Raw genomic sequence first — 23,539 nt, 5'->3', positions numbered from 1 at the left:
GTCCTCTGAAAATCCATGTAGATGGCATCTTCTACATTCCTATCATCAGTCTTCTCCATTACCTTATCAAACTAGATTTACCTTTAACCAAGCCTTGCTGGGTCTCTCCCATTGGCTCAAGCTTCACCTAGTGCTTATTACATTTCTCCTGATAATTGCATCTAAATGTTTCTCTGCCGCCAACGTGAAATGGACCTGCCTTTAGCTGCCTGGCATTCCCTGCCACACCAATGTTTGTCTTTTCTGGTTCTTTAACTCTTCCCCCGTACCAAGGAAGGATTATGCCGAACCCTGCTGTGACTTTCACCCTGGGTCCCTCCGCAACCAACAATGCATCTCATCTAGATCAGGTGACTCACTTACTATGTCCATAGCCAGCTCTTCTAAACTTCCTCCTTATTAATTTTCACCACAACCACTATCTCTGCTAAGTCATTCTCCACTAAGATAATGGCAGTCTTCTCTTTTTTGATAAAGACTGTAACAAAACATTAAATATTCCAGCCTTGCCCTCTGTCTCTAGGCATAGATTATCTTCTCAAGTTATCATCAGCCACATTCTTATTATCTGCTTCTCTTTACAGGCATGTAAAAGGATTTGGGGTTCCATTTTATGTCAACTAACATTCCACATCCATATTCTTTCTTTCCTTGACTTATTTACCTATTTAAGCTTACAATGCCCTTGAAGCTTACTATATACACTTGAATTATTCACCTGCTATGCGTCATATAATCTCTTTCATGATTCATCATAGTTTATATGTCATTTATGGAGCTCTGACTGTGGTTCTCTTTTGCCCTTTTTACCTTGGCTATACTTGAAGCATTTCCTCTTTAAAGGAACCTCATTGTTGCATTACAGCTTTACTTGCCATTAGTTTTGTTCTACTTTACCCTGACCAGATCCCCTCTCATCCTGCTAAAGTTGGCCTACCTTCAGTTAAGAAAATCTAGATTCCTCCTTACTTTGTCATTATTATTCTAAACCTATGAGCCCATGGTGACTGCTCTCCAGGTGTTCTCCCACTCACTTTGGTCATTAAGCCCACCTCAGATTAAATGTAGAGGGTGACAGTGATTTTTAAATTTGTCTTTACTATTGCATGATTTACATTATTTCTCCTTCTTAATGTTAGATTCAAATATTCTGATTCAAATAATTATTACTTTTTCTCTACGTTACCTTTACAGAGTTAAAAAAAGTTATAAGATTTACATCAAGAAGTAATCCATTTTAATACGAACATTAAACGAATTGCCAAGTAGTAAATGTAAGCAGGGAGTGTCCAAATAGAGAGGCGCAAGAAAGGAAATGCAAAGCCTGGGGACAAGGTGGAATATGAAGACTGGGAAATAAGAAGTAAGCCAATGCCAGAGGACAAAAAAAATACAGCAATTAATAAAAAGTTACACAGAATGTACCAGCCTGTGCAAACTGAAAGCCATTCCTTCATTTATCATGTCTTTGCCAAGCAGTCAGAGAATTGACCTTAAGAGTCTCATTTTCCCTTACACATCTCTTCCAAGTCTCATCCCTGGCTTATGTGATATTCTCCAGCATCACATCAGGCAGGTAGGACAACCAATGGAGAAACCCAGCACCAAGGGTCTAAAAGGTGATAGGGCAAAGTCATGGTAGAAGAGGTAATGTTGCAGTGATGGGCAAAATAAGTTAGATGTGAGTTTCACCTTGCAGAATCAGGAGTTGGAGCGAGATTTGGAGCGGGAGCTTTGAAAAGAGGTGAGTCTCTGTACATGTGCTTGTGAGTTTCATCTTGCAACAGCCTAAAAGGGGCACATTTGCAAATTGTTAATAGTTCATTGGCTAATCAACAGCAGCAAATAAAAGGAAAGAGGGTATAAGCAGAGCGGCCATTGTTGGAGTGGGCCAGGGTTAGAGTGAAGCACTTGAGGCTTTGGCTCAAGAGGCTTCAATGAGAGGAGGTGGAGGCTAAGGTAAGTTTCTGGTAAGTTTCTTTCTTTCTTTCTTTGATTTTTCCTTTAGTGCCAGGCTAGAGTAGTTAGACTGGCTCCAGGGACAGTGGTATGTTCACCTTGTGAGATGTGGGAGTTCTGAGAGACCTTCAGTCTCCCTGATAGCTACATCTGCAGGAGATGCATCCAGCTGCAGCTCCTTACAGACCATGTTAGGGAATAGGAGCTGCAGCTGGATGATCTTCGGCTACTACGGGAGAATGAGGAGTTCATAGATAAGAGCTATAGGGAGGCGGTCACTCCTAAGCTGCAGGAGACAGGTTGCTGGGTGACTGTCAGGAGAAGGACAGAGAATAGGCAGGTAGTGCAGTGTACCCCTGTGGCCATTCCCCTGAATAACAGGTATACCGCTTTGGATACTGGAAAGCCGCAGTGACCAGGTCTCTAGCGCTGAGCCTGGTTGTATGGCACAGAAGGGAAGGGGGGAGAAGACGAGGGTGGTGATGATAGGGGATTCCATAGTAAGGGGTCAGACAGGAGATTCTGTGGACGTGAAAGAGACTCCCAGATGGTATGTTGCCTCCTGAGTGCCAGGGTCAGGGACGTCTTGGATGGGGTCCACAATATTCTGAAGGGGGAGGGCGAGCAGCCAGAAATTGTGGTACATATTGGTACCAATGACATAGGTAGGAAAAAAGAAGAGGTCCTGAAAAGGGAATATAGGAAGCTAGGTAGGAAGCTGAAAAGCAGGACGTCAAGGGTAGTGATCTCTGGATTGTGCCTGAGCCACGCACCAGTGAGGGTAAGAATAGGTTGATTTGGCAGATGAATGCATGGCTGAGGAGTTGGTGCAGGGGGCAGGGTTTCAGATTTGTGGATCATTGGGATCTCTTCTGGGAAGGTACAACCTGTACAAAAGGGAAAGGTTACACCTGAACTGGAGGGGGACCAATATTCTTGAGGGCAGGTTTGCTAGAGCTGTTGGGGAGGGTTTAAACTAGTTTGATGAGGGATGGGAACCCAAGTGATAGGTCAGAGGTTGTGCATTTAGTGTACAAGTGGATGCAGTGTGTAGAAAGACTGTGAGGAAGAATATGCAGTTGAAAGGGCAAACTTGCAGTCAGCTGGATGGGCTGAAGTGTGTCTACTTTAATGCAAGAAGTATCAGGAGCAAGGGTGATGAACTCAGAGCATGGGTAAGTACATGGAATTATGACGTTGTGGCCATTGCAGAGACTTGGCTGTCATGAGGGCAGGAATGGCAACTGGATATTCTGGGGTTTAGATGTTTCAAAAGGGACAGGAATGGAGGTAAAAGAGGTTGGGGAGTGGCTTTGCTGATCACGAACAGTGTCACAACTGTAGAAAGGAAGGATGTCCTGGGGGGATCGTCTACTGAGTCAGTGTGGGTGGAAGTCAGAAACAGGGAGCAATCACATGTATTCTACAGACCCCCCAGTAGCAGCAGAGACACTGAGGAGCAGATCGAGAGGCAGATTTTGGAAAGGTGCAAAAATAACAGGGTTGTTGTCACGGGTGATTTCAACTTCCCCGATATTGATTGGCACCTCCTTAGTGTAAAGGGGATAAGATGGGGAAGAGTTTAAGTGTGTCCAGGAAGGATTCCTGACACAGTATGTGGATAGTCCAACTAGAGGAGAGGCCATACTGGACCTGGTACCAGGCAATGAGCTTGATCAGGTTTCAGATCTCTTGGTGGGAGAGCATTTTGGAGACAGTGACCATAATTCCTTGACCTTTACCATAGCCTTGGAGAGGGATAGGAGCAGATGATATGGGAATTTAACTGGGGGAGGGGAATTATGATGCTATTAGGCAGGAACTTGGGAGCGTAAATTGAGAACAGATTTTCTTAGGGAAGTGCACAGCGGAAATGTGGCGGTTGTTTAGGGAGTACTTGCATGGGGTTCTGGTTAGGTTTGTCCCATTGAGGCCAGGTAAAGATAGTAGAGTGAAGGAACCATGGTTGACAAGAGACGTAGAATATCTTGTCAAGAGGAAGAAAGAAGCTTACCTAAGGTTTAGAAAGCAAGGATCAGTCAGGGTTCTGGAGAGTTACAAGGTAGCCAGGTAAGAGTTTAAGAATGGACTTAGGAGAGCTAGAAGGGGGCATGAATAGGCCTTGGCGAGTAGGATTAAGGAAAACTCCAAGGTGTTCTACATGTATGTGAAGAATAGGAGGATGACTAGACTGAGGGTAGGACCGATCAGGGATAAAAGAGGAAGTGTGTGCCTGGAGTCGGAAGAGGTAGGGAAGATCCTTAATGAATACCTTGCTTCAGTATTCACCAGAGAGGGAGACCTTGACGTTTGTGAGGATGACGTACAACAGGCTGATACACTAGGGCATGTCAACATGAGGAAAGAGGATGTGCTGGAACTTTTGAAAAGCATTAGTTTAGATAAGCCACTGGGGCCAGATAGGATATATCCAAGGTTATTACAGGAAGCAAGGGAAAAGATTGATGCACCTTTGGCGATGATCTTTGCATCCTCACTGGCTACAGGAATAGTGCCAGATGATTGGAGGGTGGCAAATGTTGTTCCTTTGTTCAAGAAAGGGAGTAGGGACAACCCTGGGAATTACAGACCAGTGAGTCGTTCTTCCGTGGTGGGCAAATTACTGGAGAATATTCTTAGACAGGATTTATGGGCATTTGGAGAAGCATAGGCTGATTAGGGACAGTTAGCATGGCTTTGTGAGGGGCAAGTCATGCTTCATGAGCCTGACTGAATTCTTTGAGGATGTGACAAAGCACATTGATGAAGGTAGAGCAGTGGATGTGGTGTACATGGATTTTAGTAAGGCATTTGATAAGGTTCCTCATGGAAGGCTCATTCAGAAAGTCAGGAGGCATGGGATCCAGGGAAACTTGGCTGTGTGGATTCAGAATTGGTTCACCCACAGACAGAGGGTGGTTGTAAATGGAGCATATTCTGCCTGGAGGTCGGTGACCAGCGGTGTTCCGCAGGGATCTGCTCTGGGACCCCTGCTCTTTGTAATTTTTATGTGACTTGGATGAGGATGTGGAAGGGTGGGTTATTGAGTTTGCAGATGACATGAAGGTTGGTGATGTTGTAGATAGTGTAGAAGGTTGCTGTAGGTTACAACAGCACATTGATAGGATGCAGACCTGGGCTGAGAAGTAGCAGATGGCGTTCAACCCAGAAAAGTGTGAAGTGATACACTTCGGGAGATCGAATCTGAAGGCAGAATACAAGTTTAAAGGAAGGACTCTTAGCAGTGTGGAGGAACAGAGGGATCTTGGGGTCCATGTCCATACATCCCTCAAGGTTGCCACACTTGTCGCTAGGGTTGTTAAGGAGGCGTATGGTGTGTTGGCCTTCATTAGTTGGGGTATTGAGTTGAAAAGCCACAAGGTAATGTTGCAGCTCTATAGCACTCTGGTTGGACCACACTTGGAGTATTGTGTTCAGTTCTGGTCGCCTCATTATAGGAAGGTTGTGGAAGCTTTAGAGACGGTGCACAGGAGATTTATCAGGATGCTGCCTGGATTGGAGAGCATGTCTTATGAGGATAGGTTGAGTGAGCTAGGGCTTTTCTCTTTGGAGAGAAGGAGGATGAGAGGTGACTTGATAGAGGTGTACAAGATGATAAGAGGCATAGATTGAATGGACAGTCAGAGACTTTATCCCAGGGTGAAAATGGCTAACACAAGGGGGCATAATTTTAAGGTGATTGGAGGAAGATATAAGGGGGATGTCAGGGGTAAGTTTTTTTACACAAAGAGCGGTAGGTGCGTGGAACACACTGCCGGCAGAGGTGGTGGAGGCAGATACATTAGGGACATCTCTTAGGTAGGCATATAAATGATAGAAAAATGGAGGCCATGTGGGAGGGAAGGGTTAGATAGATCTTAAAGCAAGACAAAATGTTGGCACAATATCATGGGCTGAAGGGCCTGTACCATGCTGTAATGTTCTGAGTTCTATGTGGTGAGATGTAGAGGGAGGGAAACTAAGGTTAGGGCTTGATAATTAGCAACCTCTTTCTTCTCTCAGATAAATCTGATGAGGCAGTGAGATGGAATTGAACCCTCATCAAAGCCTGGAAAATGAGAAAACAATTTTAAGTTGCAAGGAAGGTGGGGAGAGATGGATAGGATAAAGGGAATATCTCTTGAGCAGGCACATGGCATGCTTGCCTTTGTAGTCGAGGCATAGAATATAAAAGTTAGAATGTTATGTTGCAACTTTACAAAACAGTGGTTAGGCTGCACTTGGTGTATATTGTGGAGTTCTGGTCACCACACTATGGGAAGGATTTGGTTGTGTTGGAGAGAGTGCAGAGGACTTTCACCAGGATGTTGCTTGGATTGGAGGACTTTAGTTATGGAGAGACATTGGATAGGGTGGGCTTGATTTCCCTGGAGTGAAGGAGGCCAAGGGGTGACTTGATAGAGGTACATAAAATTATAAGAGACATAGATAGGATAGATAGAATCTTTTTCCAGTGCTAGGGGTATCAAAAACAAGAGGGCATAGGTTTAAGGTGAGAAGAAGAACTTTTAAAGTGGATTTGAGGGGAAAGTTTTTTTTACACTGAGAGTGGTTGATATCTGGAACTCCCTGCCAGAGGAAGTGGTGGACTCAGATACAATCATTATGCTTAAGAGACATTTAGATGGGCACTTAAGTAGTAAGACATAGAAGGATACAGACCTAGTGTGGACAAATGCGATATATGGGTAAAAAAGGCCAGCATGGACATGGTGGGTCAAAGGACCCATTTCTGTGCTGATTAGCCCTATGATTCTATGGCTCTATGGCTCTGATATGTGAGGGCAGGGCCACCAAGGTGATCACAATGTTTACAGAACTGTCTGATTAACACCGTTCGTTTTAGATGAGGAACTAGAATATTTCAAAGATGCATGATAACTCTTCCCTTAATTATTTTTTTGAAAATGAAGTGAGTCAATCTTCACAGGTTACGATGCTGCAAGGTTTCATGGCCAAGAACTTCATCAAAAAATTAGGCTAAGGAATTAAATTTCTTGGCACATGGCTTTCCTGCAGTGCAACTCATAGATTCAATTTTACAAGTTTATTCAGTTTTCAAGTATCTTATTCCAATGGCATTGTTCTACTTCTTATTATTAATAATTCTCTGTAGGAGTTATAAGTGCTGCCAACCAAAGGAGTAAATTGTAGGAAGGATTAAGTGCGCAGCTATTGTCAAAAAGTCCTGTGCCTCACTGTCCAACTGCCTGATACCTCTGCTATGTTTAAAAAAACTCTGTTAAAAATGTGTGGCACATGACCTACATATTTCTTTAAAGAGATTAGAAAACAGGACAAAAGGTGGCAAAGAGCCTTAGAAAAAAACGATACTTTAGTGATTGATATTGGATTATGATTTTTTTTCTTGCTTTTGTTTCATAAATTACTTCTCAATTGTATTTGCTTGGTTTACACTACATTCTACCTGATCCTGGCATGATTAGCTTCTATGATTCATGAGATTATAAAACACACCACATGATGCGTATTTATACCTGAAGGCAACAGCTTTTTTTTCTCATCATGCTAGTGATAGATCGTTAATTGCAGCACTTGGAATGCCAGTCTTTTTATGTATAATTCTTATAATTGCTTCTTTGTTCTCTTTTTTATATATCTCCTGGAGACACTAATTGCCAACAGGAAGTATCATGAAAATAGTTGTTCTTCATATATCAGCTTTTAATGGGAAGAATTGATATGATGTTTGATCACAAGGACATGATAGCTAAGTCTGATCCTGTCTCCTGATGTTACACATCCACTCTATTCAGCACAGAACATTAAATAGCAATTAGAATGGGAATCCTAGTTTATTCTGCTAGCCTAGGGGCATGGAAGAGAACCCACTTTCATCACTGCCATAACTGAGATCAGTAAATTCATCACAGACCTCAGATTTTTCCCATAGATTTGTTTCAGGTTAGACTAAGGTGTTACAGTAAGCTATAAATCCCCTGCTACAGATTATAGAATGATACAGCATGGAAAAGCCTATTCAGCCCACTTACCCAAAGGTCCCTCTGCTTAGGCACTTATACAATTCGCTTTTAAAAGTTATTATTGATTCTGTTTGCAAAATCATTTCGGAGTACACTCAAGATAACAGCTCAGAGGATAAAAAAAATCTTCATTTTGCCTATGGTTATTTTAGCAATTATTCTTAATCTCTGTTCACTGGTTGCTAACTGTTGTATCACTGGAAACCGTTTCTCCTTAGTTACTCTATAAAAACCCTTTATAATTCTGAGCACCTCCATTTCTCTTGATGTCATAGGCTGAAAAATCCCAGCTTCTCTAAACTGAGTCTAACTGGTTTCATCTAGCTGATCAAACTTGGTTCCTTCATTTTAATTAATTTATGGAAAAAGGGCATCACTAGCAAAGCCAGCATTTATTGCCCATCCCTAATTGTCTCTGGGATGGTGATGAAGACCTGTCTTCTTGAATAAGCAGCCAACGTGCTTAGTTGTCCATAGAGTTGTTGGTCAGAGAGTACTAGTATTTAGAGCCCAACAACAATGAAAGAATGCTGATATCCAAGAGACGATTGTGATTTGAAAGGGCAAGTGTTGGCACTCCCATGCACCAGCTAGGCGATAGAGATCCATCTAGGTGGTAGTGCTGCCAAAGGGACCTTGAGAAGGTAGTTGCAGTGATTTTTTTCAGGTGGTATACAGCAGCCATGGTACACCATTGCTGGTGTGAGTTAGGTTGGTGGATGGGGTCTCAGTCAACAATCAGAAACAAAATATTCTTATAAATGACAGCAAACACATTTTGAGAAGGTTTGGATCTCATCCGACCAAACCTATCATCTTCTTGGAAAGTGACGTCACTAACAGATAGAAGCCACAGGGTTTAATGGACAGGTATGTTCACTTAGGACCAGTGTTCTGAATGGGATGGATTTCTGCTCACCACTCTCACCATTGGAACCCCTAACCAATTTCCTTGGGTAGACATTGAGTATGTGCACATGGTAGGCACAGGAAGATTAACACAGAATATAAACATAAGAGATTGTTGCAATGTTCTATCCTTTGAGTCGTCATGGACTTTTACCTTGGCATATTCATGGCACCCATGGATCAATATTAATTGCAATCCCAGGGCAATCTGCTAACTTCCTTACAGTGGGCTCAGTGTGACAATTATTGAATTAAATAGGAACAAAATCCCCAGGACCCTTTGCTTTCACTGGTATTTGCATTTGGTGGGATTAGGAAGTTGCGGTCAGTGATCGTCTTGGCTGGGGCAGGGAGAAGGAAATCCTCACTGAGTACTTAATCAAACTGATTATCATTTTCCATGATACTCTCCTGTAACCTTCAGTGCCAACAGACCTGGGATATTTGTGAAATAATATAAATGGACTCAGACAAGGATCTGAAACTTGCTAGATGGAAGAAAGAAGGAATGAAGTAGAAATAGGAGGGAATACATCTTCAAAATCTGGGCCTGTGTACCTCTCTCTGCAACTGGATCCTCGACTTCCTTATCAGGAGACCACAGTCAGTGCGGATCGGCCATATCATCTCCTCCTCACTGACAATCAACACAGGCACACGTCAAGGATGCATGCTTAGCCCACTGCTCTACTCTCTCTACACTCATGACTGTGTGGCTAGGCACAGCTCAAACACCATCTATAAATTCGCCGATGACACCACTCTTGTTGGCAGAATCACAGGTGACGATGAAGAGGCGTACAAGAGTGAGATCAGCTGGTTGAGTGGTGTTACAACATCAACCTCGCACTCATGTCAGCAAGACCAAGGAATTGATTGTGGACTTCAGGAAGGGGAAGTCGGGAGAACACACACCAGTATTCATTGAGGGGTCAGCAGTGGAAAGGGTGAGCATCTTCAAGTTCCTGGGTGTCAACATCTCAGAGGACCTATCTTGGGCCTAACACATTGATGCAATCACAAAGAAGGCATGCCAGCAGCTCTACTTCATTAGGAGTTTGAAGAGATTTGGTATGTCATCAAAGACTCTTGCAAATTTCTGCAGATGTACAGTAGAGAGCATTCTGACTGGTTGTAACAACACCTGGTATGGAGGTTCCGTTGCACAGGATCGAAAGAGGCTGCAGAGGGTTGTAAACACAGCCAGCTCCATCACGGTCACAACCTTCCCTGCCATCGAGGACATCTTCAAGAGGCAGCGTCTCAAGAAGGTGGCATCCATCATTAAGGACCCTCACCATGGGACATGTCCTCTTCACGTTACTACCATTGGGGAGGAGGTACAGGGGCCTGTAGACCCACGCTCAACGTTTCAGGAACAGCTTCTTCCCCTCCGCCAACAAATTTCTGAACGGTCCATGAACCCGTGAACACTACCTCGTTATTCCTCTTTTGCACTATTTATTTATTTTTGTAACTTCTAGTAATTTTTATGTCTTGCACTGTACTGCTGCCTCAAAACAACAAATTTCACGACATATGTCAGTGATAATGAATCTGATTCTGAATTGAGTGCTGAGAGACTTGCTGTTACATCTCTTAGAAACAGTTACTTATATAATGAATCAAAGTTGCTGTTGTTGTATAAGTACATCTGACAGCCATTTTGTACACAAATGTTTCCACCCATACAAGTATATCTGCTAATTGGATCACTCATTATTTCACCACCCTGGATTATCTGCACCTTCCATACTCATTTGCAAGCCTGCAATTTGCTTTGCATGCTTCCATATAATCCAAGGTCTTACAACCTGGAATCAGTTTTATTTACTTTCAATGAATCACCTTTTACAAATCAAAGCTCTTTTGAACTCCTAAGTTACACAGTCACCATTAATCAAAGTTTAATTTTAACTGTCAAGCTGATCTTTTGATCTTAATTTACTGCTGAAAGGAGTGTAAACAATGTAAATAAATGACAATAATATCACTGAAATATTAATAAGGTGCACTAAAATGCTCTTTTAAATAGCTTTCTGAAGATTAAATTTGGAGTGAAAATGAACACTTTTTTGCATTTTTGTGTCGATTTTGTTATTAACAAAGTAGCATACTCTGAACGTACAGCAATCTGAACACCTGAGCATGGCCTTTAATTACCTTCAAATATACATATTACATTTGGGAGCCACATACATGAATGGTTCAAATTGAACACAGAAGTTAAGCAGGTTTGTATATATCAATATTATCACAGGTGCATGAATTTTTCTATTGTATTTTTTGGCTCAGTTTGGGATAGTTTATTTTTAACATTGTATTAGTATTCAGCAGAATTAGGTATTTTCAGTTATTTAAAAAGAAACCCTCACTCAAGGGATGCATCAAACTTTGATCAAAATCAGAAATAATATCAATTACAGAGTGGTTCATGTTCTGTTCAAAACCTTCAGGCATCATATTCATTTGGGTGTCAGTGAATTCCTTTTTTTTACACCTGACTTCATTTGCATATTTGACTCTTTGTCCCTTTTTCACCTCTATAAGATCACTGCTCAGCACATCCTGAAGACAAATGGATCAATAGTGTTTATGGGCATTTTGAAAGCAGCAAGTGGCACTCTTAAAGTAAGACGAATGAACATGTAAATTCTGCCTGTTTGACACTTGTTGGCAACACTCATTTTAATTGATGAAAGGAAATTTGGTTTGCCAGCTTGTTTTCTTCTTTTGTTGGTTAAAATAAAAAAAAAATTATCAGGCAGACAATTGCATAATGTCAGTAGTGAAAGACAGATGGATTTAAGATTGGTAGGACAAAAATGACCGATTGTAACTTTAAATGGGATACCCATGGGAAAGAGTGATAATCTTGTTTGGAAGTCTAAGTCAGAGTTCTTGTCCTTCTGAGTGGAAAATGGCATCTGGTTGGCAGGGAGATGAAAGTTGTATAGCAAAGTGATTATTCAATGGCACCAAGAGAAGCTGCTGACAATTAGATGTTTCCAAGATAGAAAAGGGGCAATGGGAGGAGGTAGCTTGGGGTGGGAGATGGGTTGGGGCTGGTGTGAATGGAAAGGTCTTGTGGGAGGAGCCAGAACTTTCCTCTTAGTAGCCACTGAAGACCTCCTGCAACTTGCTCGCAATAGATGAGGAAGGAATAGCCAATTGTAGTCTGAATGAGAGCAATATCTTGGTTGGATGCTGTTGTGTCAATTAGCTTTTAGCACCTTAAAGATCTCACTTGTTCCCTGTCCGATTTAACCAGTAGGGAACCTGTGGCAGACACTACTCACCCTCCACACCTCTACCTCCGACAGCACCTCCGAATTCCTCACTTCCTCCCTCTCCACATTTCTGCCTCCCCTACCATCTCCCCCTATCCTCTCCCAGTCCCACCTTTGCCTATCCCCTCCCTTCTTTCTTTCTCTTCCTGCCTCCATTTTCTGATTTCCCCTTCCTCCCTCAGGAGAGACAAAACTGCAGATGCCAGAATCTGGAGCAAAAAGCAATCTGCTGTAGGAATTCAGGTCAAAACCCTGCATCAGGACACTTGCAATGCCGAACATTGACAATTCCTTTCCTGCCACAGATGCTGCTCAAGCCACTGAGTTCCTCCAGCAGATTGTTTGTTGCTCCCTTCCACCCTCACTTGCTTTCCCATGCCTCTTCCTCTCTAGTTCACCACTCCTTCCACCTCATCTCAAGGTGACAGACACGCTTTTTGTTGATGACTTCCTGGACACAAAGGAAGCTATATGTAAGGTTATCCAAGTCAAGCTACTGGAATAGTCACACATGCAGAGTCCCTCTATCGGGGTGAGGGGGAAGAGGCAGTGAAGGTGGGGGAGAGGAGGGAGTGCAAAGGGGGGGGAGGGGCAGGGAGAAAGAGAAAGGGTTGGAAGGATGGATGAAGGGGGGTGAGAAAAGGAGCAAGAGTGACAGGAAGGTGGAGGAGATGGGGAAAGGAGGAGGTAGGGATAGTTAAGCAAGGAAGGGGAGAGGCACTTTCCTGCACCCTCCCTTCCTCTCATTCCCCTTGTCCTTCTTCCCTCTCCCTCTTGCTCTCACACTTTATCCTCTGCCCTCCCTCCTTCAGTCCTCTCAGTCTCACTCCATTTGTCCTCCCTCTCTCCTTTTGCCTTACTTCCCTCCTCCATCCACCCCCACCTCCTCTCCTTTCCCCTCCATCTTCACCCACTACTCCCCCACTTCCTCCTCCCAATTCAACCCTCCCTCTCTAAGACCTCTTCCTCCACTCTTCCAGCCACTCCACATACTTCCTCCTCTTCCCCATTCCCATCTACCATTTCATTCCCTCCCTCTATCCCTGCTCCTTTCCTCCTTTGTCCATCTTTCCCCTTCTTCCCATTCACCTCCCCTTCCCCATTGCCTCTCCCTTCCCTTCTCTCTTTCCCCCTCCCTCTTTCCCTCCCACCCCCGCCATCCCTCCTTTTCTCTTCCCCTCTCCCACCCTCCTCTTTCCACTTCCCTTCTTACCTCTACCCTTCCTCTCTTCTCCCATTCCCTCACCCTCTTTCCTCCCCTTCACTTTCCCCCTTTTTTCCCCTTCACTTTCCCTCAACCTTTTTCCAACCTTTCCCCCTTTAGTCCCTCTTTTCCCTCCCTTCCCCCTGACTTCTGTGAGTTATTCAGTACGAAAACAGGCCCTTCAACCCAACTCATCCAAGCCAACCAAGGTGCTAACAATACTAATCCCACTTATCTGTGTTTGGCCCATATCCCTCTGAACCTTTCTTATCCATGTACCTGTCTAAATGTATTTTAAATGTTGTAATTGTACACATGTCCACACTTCCTCTGGCAGCTTGCTCCATATATCCGCTGTATGAAAAACTTGCCCCTCACGACCCCTTTAAATTTTCCCCCTCTCACCTTGAACCTATGCCCTCTAGTTTGAGACATTCCCCTATACTGAGAGACCTTCCACCCTTCACTGCCCCTTCCGTTCCCCCTCCCCTTCCTTCACCTGCTTTCCACCCATCACCTCCCTCATTCTCCTGTCCCATCCCCACTTCCCCTTCTTTATCCCCTTTCCCTCCCACTGCCCTTCCCCCATTCTCTTCCCGCCCCCAACTCCCCATTACCCCCTTCCCTCCCCCCATAGAGGGGACTCTGCCCGTGTGGATTTTCTAGTAGCTTGACTTAGAGAATCTCAGTCACAACACTGGAGCATCCCGCGGGTCCAAGAGGCCAACTGGCAGCTCGACCTTGGGTGATCTGTGAACGGCGCGGGTGGAGTGTGCGCCCTGCTGTAGTTGGCGGAACCCAATCGGGGCCCCGGCACGGCGCGGCGCAGTGCGGCCGGAGAGAGGCGCTCGCCGCCGCGGTATAACGGGGCGCCGGGGACGCTGCGTTCGCCAGTCAGTGAGCGGACGCGGGGCGAAGAGGCACACGCGTGTCCATAGCGCAGAACACGGAGCCTGGAGAGCGACCATCATGTACGAGGAGAACGCGGCTCTGCACAGACCCCGCTATGGATGTGAGTAAGGGGAGGCAGTCGCCGGGGGTTGGGGTGGCAGCGCCCCGGGGAAACAGATGGCGAGACGCACGCTGCCATTGAGTACCGAGCCGCGGCTGCTTTATATCCACCACACGCGACTTCTGAGCAAGTCTGCATGAACTTTTGTTGCAGAAAAGAAATAGAAAGATGCACGATAATGATTGCAACGCCACTCGCGGAATTCTCCTAGTCCCGTGGTGTTAAAATCTCATTCAGTTGACTGTGTTCGCAGCTTGTGTTATATTTCTGTCTGATGACTTTATGTGCGTTTAAGAAGACCTACGTGTCTTCAGATTTCCGGTTTACTTTTTCTGAAATTACTTTTCTGTTTCAACATTTTCTGCACTCCCCCACCCTAACTTTAAAAAGGTGCAGCTTCAGTCTCCCACGTTGTATAGTTTTTAATTTTTTTTACTGGCATTTTTTTTAAGTGCATTTGTCTTTTTCCAACTTCTAACAGCTGTGAGCGCTGAAGTCACCCGTTTGGTGTGTGGAATTGGGTCAGAGGCGAGAGCTGGCGGGGAGTGTAAGCGGATTCAAGCCTCCTGTGTGTTGGCGGAGATCACAGGGTGCTCCGTTGACACAGGGGCAGGGCGCGGCTTGGAGGGGAACCTTTCTTTTAAAGTTGCACGTTGGCCACATGTTGCTAATTACAGTTTTGTATTACGGACGCTCCATGTCTGTGGCTAATGATGTGCACTAATTTAGGCGACTTCAGGGTTGTAGTTGCCTTGTTGATGAATTGCTGAGGTGCCATTGTGAAATCAAAAAGAGACATGCATTTATTAAAGTACTTTGTGCAAAATCGCTTTGTCACCATTTCATCTGGTAATAAGCAATCGACGTGAAAAAGCAACGAGATGCTGGAGGAACTCAGCAGGCCAGGCAGCATCCGTGGAGAAAAGCAGGCAGTCAATGTTTCGACTCAGGACCCTTCTTCAGGACTGAAGATAGGAAAAGGGGAAGCCCAATATATAGGAGGGAAAAGCAGAGCAGTGATAAGTGGACAAAGGAAGGGCGGTGGGGTGGGCACAAGTTGGTGATAGGTAGATGCAGGTAAGAGATAATGATAGGTAGATGTGGGGAGGAGGGGAGAGCAGATCCACCAGGGGGATGGGTCAAAGGTAAGGAGCAGCTGCTCCATGGGGGGAGGGGAGAAGAGAAAAAGAAATAGGCGAGGTGAAAAAAAAGAGTGAGGTTAAGAAAGCAAGGGGCGTGGTGGCGGTGGTTGGTTTACTTAAAGTGGGAGAATTGAATGTTCATGCCATTAGGCTGTAAGGTCTCAAGATAGCAAATGAGGTGCTGTTCTTCCAGTTTGCACTTGGACTTCTGGCAGTGGAGGAGGCCAAGGACTGACATATCAGTGATGGAGTGGGAGGGGGAGTTGAAGTGACTGGCAATGGGAAGATGCAGATCGTGGTTACAGATGGAGTGCAGGTGTTCTATGAAATCACCTAGTCTGCATTTGGTCTCGCCAATGTAGAGGAGGCCACGCGTAGAGCACCAAATGCTGTAGATGATATTAGGGAGGTGCAGGTTAATCTCTGCCTCACCTAGAAGGACTGTTTGGGTCCCTGGATGGAGGTGATGGACGTGGTGTAGGGGCAGGTGTTGCACCTATGGCGGGGGCAGTGGAAAGTCCCTGGATGGGTGGGGAGCGACGAATGAACTAGGTAGTCGTGGAGAGAGCGGTCCTGTGAAAGGCAGAAAGGGGTGGGGAGTGGAAGATGTGCTTGGTGGTGGGGTCCTGTTGGAGATGACGGAAGTGGTGGAAAATGATGTGTTGGATATGTAGGCTGGTGGGATGACCCTATCCCTGTTGGATCTGGGAGAGGTGGGGATGAGAGCAGAGGTGCGGGAAATGGCAGAGACGTCGGTGCAAGTTCTCTCGACCACAGTTGGGGGGAAGCCACGATTGGTAAAGAAGTTGGACATCTCGGATGTCCTGGAGTGGAAAGTCCCATCATGGGAACAGATGTGGCGGAGGCGGTGAAGTTGAGAGAAACAGATAGTGTCCTTGCAAGAGATAGGATGAGAGGAGCTGTAATCAAGGTAGCTGTGGGCGGCAGTGGGTTTGTAGAGGTCCTCAGTGGATAAAGGATCTCTGGAGATGGAAAGATTGAGAAAGGAGAGAGAGGTATCAGAGATAGTCCAAGTGAATTGGAAAGCTGGGTGAAAATTAGTGGTGAAATTTATGAAACTGTCGAGTTCCACATGGGTGCAAGAGGTGGCACCAATGCAGTCGTCGATGTAGTGGAGAAAGAGTGGAGTAATGAGGCCAGAGTAGGCTTGGAATGGAGACTGTTCAACGTAGGCAATGAAAAGGCAGGCATAGCTGGGGCCCATGTGAGTGCTCGTGGCTACACCCTTGATCTGTAGAAAGTGAGAGGAATGGAAGGAGAACAAAGCGATTGGCAGCTTCTTTCCCATGCTTTGAGTGATAATATCAGGCCCTTTCTTACAATGCTGGCCAAATGTCTGTAGAGAAGTTGTGCACAGTGGATGTAGACGTGTATGGTAAGGGTTAAGTGAGAAAGTAGACCTTTTCAGCTGCCCATTCATCTAAAGTGTTATTTGCTTAGGCAGTTAAAACTAAGTAATTATGATAACATTTGCTTTACAAACTTTAGACTTTACTAACTTTAGACTTTACTCTTAAGGAGGCTAATTTCAGCACAAATGATCCTTTTTGTTAATTTGAATCCTGACCATAGTTTGAGAATTTGGGATGTGTTTTAGACATTTTCTTATTCTAAATAAAGTGTGCATAATTCACATGACATGAGGCAATCTATTTGAGATTCTTAGTCATTGTTTGTCAGTGTTTTGTCCCAGCCATGGGTTTGTGTAATGATTTGTGGAGTTCAGTTCAGAAATCATGGAAAGAATGACATATTTGCTGCTTTTTAATCAGTAAATGTTTGCAATTGAGGGGATGAACCAATTTCTTTAACCTCAGTTTAAAGTTTCAAAAGGTCATTGTACTTATTCTGTGCTTGTGGGGAAAACTTTTCATTTATATATTTAAAAAAATCACAATTGCATTTATGAAAAATTCCATGTGTTTTTTTTTATAACTTTTGCTTTGTGCAGAAATTATAATGAGGTGACATTGGATTTAGGTTTGGGATTAAGGATGACTTGCTTCCACTCTGGTTTTGTGGTTTCTGAAGTGACTAATAAGGCCAATGGGGGAAGTCTACTTTTCCGCAGATGGTGCCTGACGGGGCAGGTGGGTAGTTTGTGAGGTGGTGCACTCCTCCCACTGCTGAAACTGGGCTTCTGTGCCTTGGTCCTTTGTGCCATTCCACGTGTTCCTTCTCCACTCCAAGAAGTCATGAACCAGGGATTCTCAGGAGTAAGGGCAATATTAGATTTTTTTCCAAAGAGGCTTTGAGCACAAGCTTCTATATTTTCCTCCATCTGTCTAGCAATCTCCTCCCTTGATGTAGCTCAGAATGGAGTGTCTGGTGCCGGGCATGTGAATGGTGTGGCATACCCAATGGAGCTGATTGAAATTAAAGCCTTCATCCTAGGGATGTTGGCCTGGGAAAGGACATTGGCATAGGTTCACTTATCCTTCTAGTGGATTTGGAGGATTTTGCAGAGGTGGCATTGATGGAGTCTTTCAAGTGCCTACTGTAGTTAGTCCAGGTGTCAGAAGCATACCTGATATAAACCAGTGTTGACAGAAATCTGGGATGGGATGAAGTTTTGAATGTTAAAATTTGACTTAAGGTTGGAGGGTGAATGAAGTACATTAGATCACTGGTTATGGATAACTTTGTTACATTTTAGTTATGGATAAAATGACAGGTTAGGAATTTTGTGTCATTAAGCAACTGACAGTGGAGTTGGTTGAATAAATGAGCAGAATATTCAAATGACTCGTGGTTGAGGCTTTAATGCAAAATGCTTGCTGAACAATTTTATCATTGTGGAAAGAATTGAGTGAAAGTGAATTATATTTTAGGCAGATTTTTATACCAGCTTTTACATGTTTATATCTCAAAAGAATGACAATATTCTTTTTTTAAAATTGAAACTAAATAAATTGTCCTGTCTGTACCAGTTTACATTTAGCATAACAAAGATATGTTATTAAATATCTGCGCAATAAATACATCTTCTACAATGCAGTAACTATGGGTGAACACCTGAAATTGAAGGATGATACTTGGTTTTGAGTAAGCTGATCTCGGCTGCTATGACAGTTCATGCTGCTGGGTTGAAGAGGTGGAGAAATCAGCTGTTAACTGTCAGTGATAATCTGGTGAAGATTTGTGAAATACCACACCAGCATTCCTGTCAATGATCCTATGTGAATAAATGCAACATGAGCGAGCCGTGTGAATGTACTCCAGCAGGGTAGTGATTCCTTAGGGAAGCTTTAAATGGGTGAGAAATGAAACAATAGGTTGGTTAAACCTACTTTACGTCAAATGCCATTTTTCATTGGCTGAAACAATAGGTTGGTTAAACCTACTTTACATCAAATGCCACTTGTCATTGGCTGCAGTGTTCTTGGTTGAAAGCATCTGAGTTCAGTATTAACATTGCATGACGTGGATCGCTCACAAAGGCTGATATTCACAAACAATGTTGGCATTGTTTGCAGATCACCTGCAATTACCAGGGTTGCATTGTCTTGGTTAAGACTAGCACAAAGTCCTGTCAAGAACACTATGTTTGCTTATAAAAATGCTGCAGAATTCTCTTGATTCCCCCAGGCAATAAATTCCAATTTCCAGCTTGGTGAAGATGCACTTCAGGTCAAATAGTGAATTGCTCACTGGTTGGTGGTGTACTCAGAAATGGCCAGAATAGAGCATTAGTGGAGTTTTGTTTGAAATTCATCTGGTTGCTTGGAAATTGGAATTTGGGACCAGAGCTCTCTTTGCACCTGCAGTGTAAAAGCAAGTGACTTCAGTGTTCTGTAGTCACTTTGCTCCTGAACACTGGATCTGTAACGCTGTGATATCAACCTTTGTTTTCCTCTGTAAAAGTTTGAAATTGACATTGACTTGTTTCTATGTTGCAGTGGTGCTAGGTGGTGATGGTGAGTCATTAGCTATTTTGTTAGTGAAATAAAAGTTTTTAAGATTAGAACCGAAAATGGTTACACAAATTAATTGTTCACCTGGTTTGTTTGACTATATGATGCATTATCCCTGTAAATTGCGCCTTTGTTAACCAGTGGAACTTTATCTTGGGAGGATGTTATTCTTGATTGTAGATGTTTGGACTCTAGCTTTGCTATCCAGTGATCTATTGCAGCCTTATAAGGTTTGCATAAAGTGCTTGCTGTTAGTACCACTCTATCTGAGACTGGCATCTAAATGCTAGACTTGCTTAAATGTGTGTTAGTTAGCCTGTTAAGGGCATTGTCTGTAGGTTGGAAGTCTGTCACTTGATTTGGGAATGGATGGAAATTTTTAATAAGTCAATGTTTTTAAAAACGCAGATATTTAGATGCACTTGTCAATTTTCAAAATAGTCTGTGGCACTATTACAATCATCTTAGTTCAGGACAAGAATGCTTCTGCTTATAGACATAATTCTTTGGAGATATTTTGAGGTTGACATTTAGTCATTTGTTCAAAGCTGCATACAGCATTTAGCTCTTTGTTGCCTTAGCTGACTTGATCCAAGAAATCTGTAGTTCCTTGGGTGAGAGCTGTCACTCAAAACTGGCTAATTGATTTACTCGGAGGGCACTTCAATATTGTATAAATATAGTCGCTTGGAACTGTTAAGATTTATTTATTAGTCACATGTACATCGAAACACGCAGTGAAATGCATCTTTTTGTGTTACTGATAATGTGTTGGGGGCAGACTGCAAGTGTCGCCACACTTCTGGTGCCAACATAGCATGCCCACAGTTCCTAACCTGTACGTCTTTGGAAACCAGAGCACTTGGAGGAAACCCATGCAGACACAAGGGGAGAATGTACAAACTCCTTACAGACCGCAGCGGGACTCTGATATGTCACAAAGTGGAGTTGGAGGTCCACTTGGGTATAACATTAAACCTGACCCAACCAAGGCCAATCTGAACCTGAGTCCAAGTACTTGCCATTTGCTTCCAACCCAATCATTGCCATAAATGTAATAATCTCAAAGTAGACTAGGATCTCTTTGAGGATAAAGCACCAAATATTGATCAAGAATGGAGGACACATGCAATAATACTAAGCAAATCATCTGACCTGGTTTAAGTTCTGAGCTGGACTGAAGTGGCACAGTCTGATCAGACCAAAACCCAGCAGTTTTATCAGAACATGCAACAAAATTGTGTCCTCTCAGGATTGATTTAGATACTAGGCTTAAAGGTGGAGTGCACAACAAAATGAAGTCTGGCAGTATTCTTGTGCACTGGTGCATAGACACCATTTTGAGCCAAATGTATGTGTTTGTTAGAGAACTGCCTTGGATTACTAGTCTGATTAGTAACAATGCCTTGACTTCATTGGTTTCAGGTTTTGACCTTGATGTCTCATGACAAACGTCTGATGTTTGAATCTTGTAGGTAATCCTGGAAAAAGGTGTCTGGAATTTTTCTGCATTTAGACTGACTCGTGAACAGGCAGGGAGTAAGGGGATACAGACCGTGTGCAGGCAGATGGGATTAGTTAGAGTGGCATCCTGGTCAGCACAGACATGGTGGGCTGAAGGGCTTGTTCCTGTGTTGCACTGTTCTATGTTCTGTGTTCTATAGACATATTAATATTTGGGAGACTAAGAGGAGTAGTGGGACTGATTAGGAACCAAACTGGAGATCAACTTGGGGAGGCAGAATGGATGCTTGAAGAATTAAATAAGTACTTTGCATCAGTATTTATCAAGGAAAAGAACTTGTCCAAAGAGCCTGAAGTGATTGAATAGAGGAAGCACTAGAAATGCTGCTAGTCTTTATTAACTGGCCCAGATGGTTTTTTTTTCCATAACACATAGAATTTAGGATATAGTTTCTGCAGATTGGAGGGTGGCATGTGTAATCCCTCTATTTCAAAAAGGAGGGAAAGTGAAAACAAGAAACTACGAACTATTTACCCAACATCAGAAATGGGTGATGGTAGAAGCTGTGGTAAAGGATGAGATAACTGGACTTGTGGACAATGTCAATGGAATTAGATAAAATTGACATGGGTTTCTGGAAGGTAATTTGTGTTTGACAAATCATTTGGAGCTTTTTGAGGATTAACTGGCAGAATAGATGAGGGAGAACCAGTAGGTGGCCGTGAAGTCATACAGCGTGGAAATAGGCTCTTCGGCCCAACTGGCCCATGCTGGCCAAGATGCCCATCCCTGCTTGTCCCATTTGCCCATGTTTGGCCCATATCCTTCCAAACCTTTCCTATCCACGCACCATGCATGTGTCGCACTATCTTTTAAAAGTGGTTATTGTATGTGCCTCAACCATTTCCTCTGGCAGCTCATTCCATATACATACCATCCTCTGTGTAAATAATAAAGAAAAAGTTTCCCCTTTCACCTCTCACCTTGAACCTAAGCGCTCTAGTTCTTCATTCCCCAACCCTGGGAAAAAAGACTGAGGGCATTTGCCCAATCTATGCCCTTCACGATTTTATACGCTGTTATTAGATCACCCCTCGTGTTCCTGTTATGAGCCAGTTCCTCTGCTGCATCTGTTCCCATGATGAGGCTTTCCATTCCAGGACATCAGAGATGTCCTCTTTTCAGTAAACCACCATCAATGCATCCCTTCCCCCCCCCCCCCCCCCCCCCCCCCCCCCCCCCCCCCCCGTATCTCCTCCATTTCCAGTATGTCCGCCCTCACCCCATCCCCCCACCCCTGATGTAACAGGGACAGTGTTCCCCTTATCCTCATCCACTACCCCACGAGCCTCTACATCCAACACGTCATCCTCCACAACTTCTGCCACCTCCAATGGAATCCCACCACCAGGCACATATTTGCGCCCCCCCCCTCCCCCCCAAGCTTTCTGCAGGGACCACTCTCTCTGCGACTCCCTTGTCCACTCGTCCCTCCCCACTGAATGACCCTCCTGGTACTTATCCCTGCAACCATGCAAAGTGCTACATCTGTCCCTACACCTCCTCCCTCACCACCATTCAGGGCCCTAGACAGTCATTTCAGGTGAGGCAGCCCTTCACTTGTGAATCCGAGGGTGTCATTTATTGCATCTGGTGTGGCCTACTCTACATCGGTGAGACCTGATGCAGATTGGGTGACCGCTTCATCAAGCATCTTCGCTCCGTCCACTGCAAAAGCCAGGATCTCCCGGTGGCCAGCCACTTCAGTTCCACATCCCACTCCCATACTGACGTGTCTATCCATGGTCTCCTCTACTGCCACGTTGAGAACAGACATAGGTTGGAGGAACAACACCTCATGTTCTGCCTTAGTAGTCTCCAACCTGACAGCCTCAACTTCAATTTTTCTAACTTCTGGTAACCCCTCCCTCCTACCACCCCCTCACCCCTTTTTCCCCTCCCTGCCCTCATGACCTGCCCACCTATTCCCCACCTTCTTCCCTTTATTCCATGGTCTACTGTCTTCTCCTACTGGATTCATCCTTCAGCCCTTTGCCTCTTCTTCCTATGACCTCTCAGCTTCTTACATCTCCCCCTTCCCCCACCCACCTACCTTACCCCCCGCCTCACCTGGACTTGCCTATCACCTGCAAACCTGTGCTCCTCCCCTGACCTTTTTATTCTGGCTTCTGTCCTCTTCCTTTCCAGTCCTGATGAAGGGTCTCGACCCGAAATGTTGACTGTTTATTTGCCTCTATAGATGTTGCCTGACCTGCTGAGTTCCTCCAGCACTGTGTGTGTGTGTGTGTGTGTGTGTGTGTGTGTGTGTGTTGCTCTAGATTCCAGCATCTGCAGAATCACTTATGTGACCCCTCAGTCTCCTACGTTCCAAGGAAAAAAGGCCTAGCTTGTCCAACCTCTCCCTATAACCCAGTCCCTCGAGTCATTGTGATGTGATGTAATTGGATTTTCAGAAAACATCAGAATTGCTACAAAGATTACTGTGCAAAATTTAAAGCATTTGGTATTGGAGTATCAGGAAATGGAGAGCAGGAATAAATAGTTTTTTTATCTTGGGGTGGAAGGTGGTAAATACT

The 23,539-nt window shown here is 44.2% G+C and overlaps 1 protein-coding gene across 1 annotated transcript in view; it reads left to right on the top strand.

The window, feature by feature from the left end:
* Positions 1 to 14,228: 14,228 nt before the first annotated feature.
* The window catches only part of iqgap2 (IQ motif containing GTPase activating protein 2), a 228,648-nt gene continuing 219,337 nt past the window's right edge, over positions 14,229 to 23,539 (top strand). The window contains 1 exon segment of the mRNA XM_052019190.1: positions 14,229 to 14,400. Coding sequence (XP_051875150.1) covers positions 14,358 to 14,400 — 43 coding nt within the window. The 5' untranslated portion in view covers positions 14,229 to 14,357.

The sequence above is a fragment of the Pristis pectinata genome, chromosome 7 (assembly GCF_009764475.1).
Source record: "Pristis pectinata isolate sPriPec2 chromosome 7, sPriPec2.1.pri, whole genome shotgun sequence".
Lineage (NCBI taxonomy): Eukaryota > Metazoa > Chordata > Chondrichthyes > Rhinopristiformes > Pristidae > Pristis > Pristis pectinata.
Note: the sequence above shows the minus strand (reverse complement) of the source record. Positions and strands in the feature narration are given on the sequence as shown.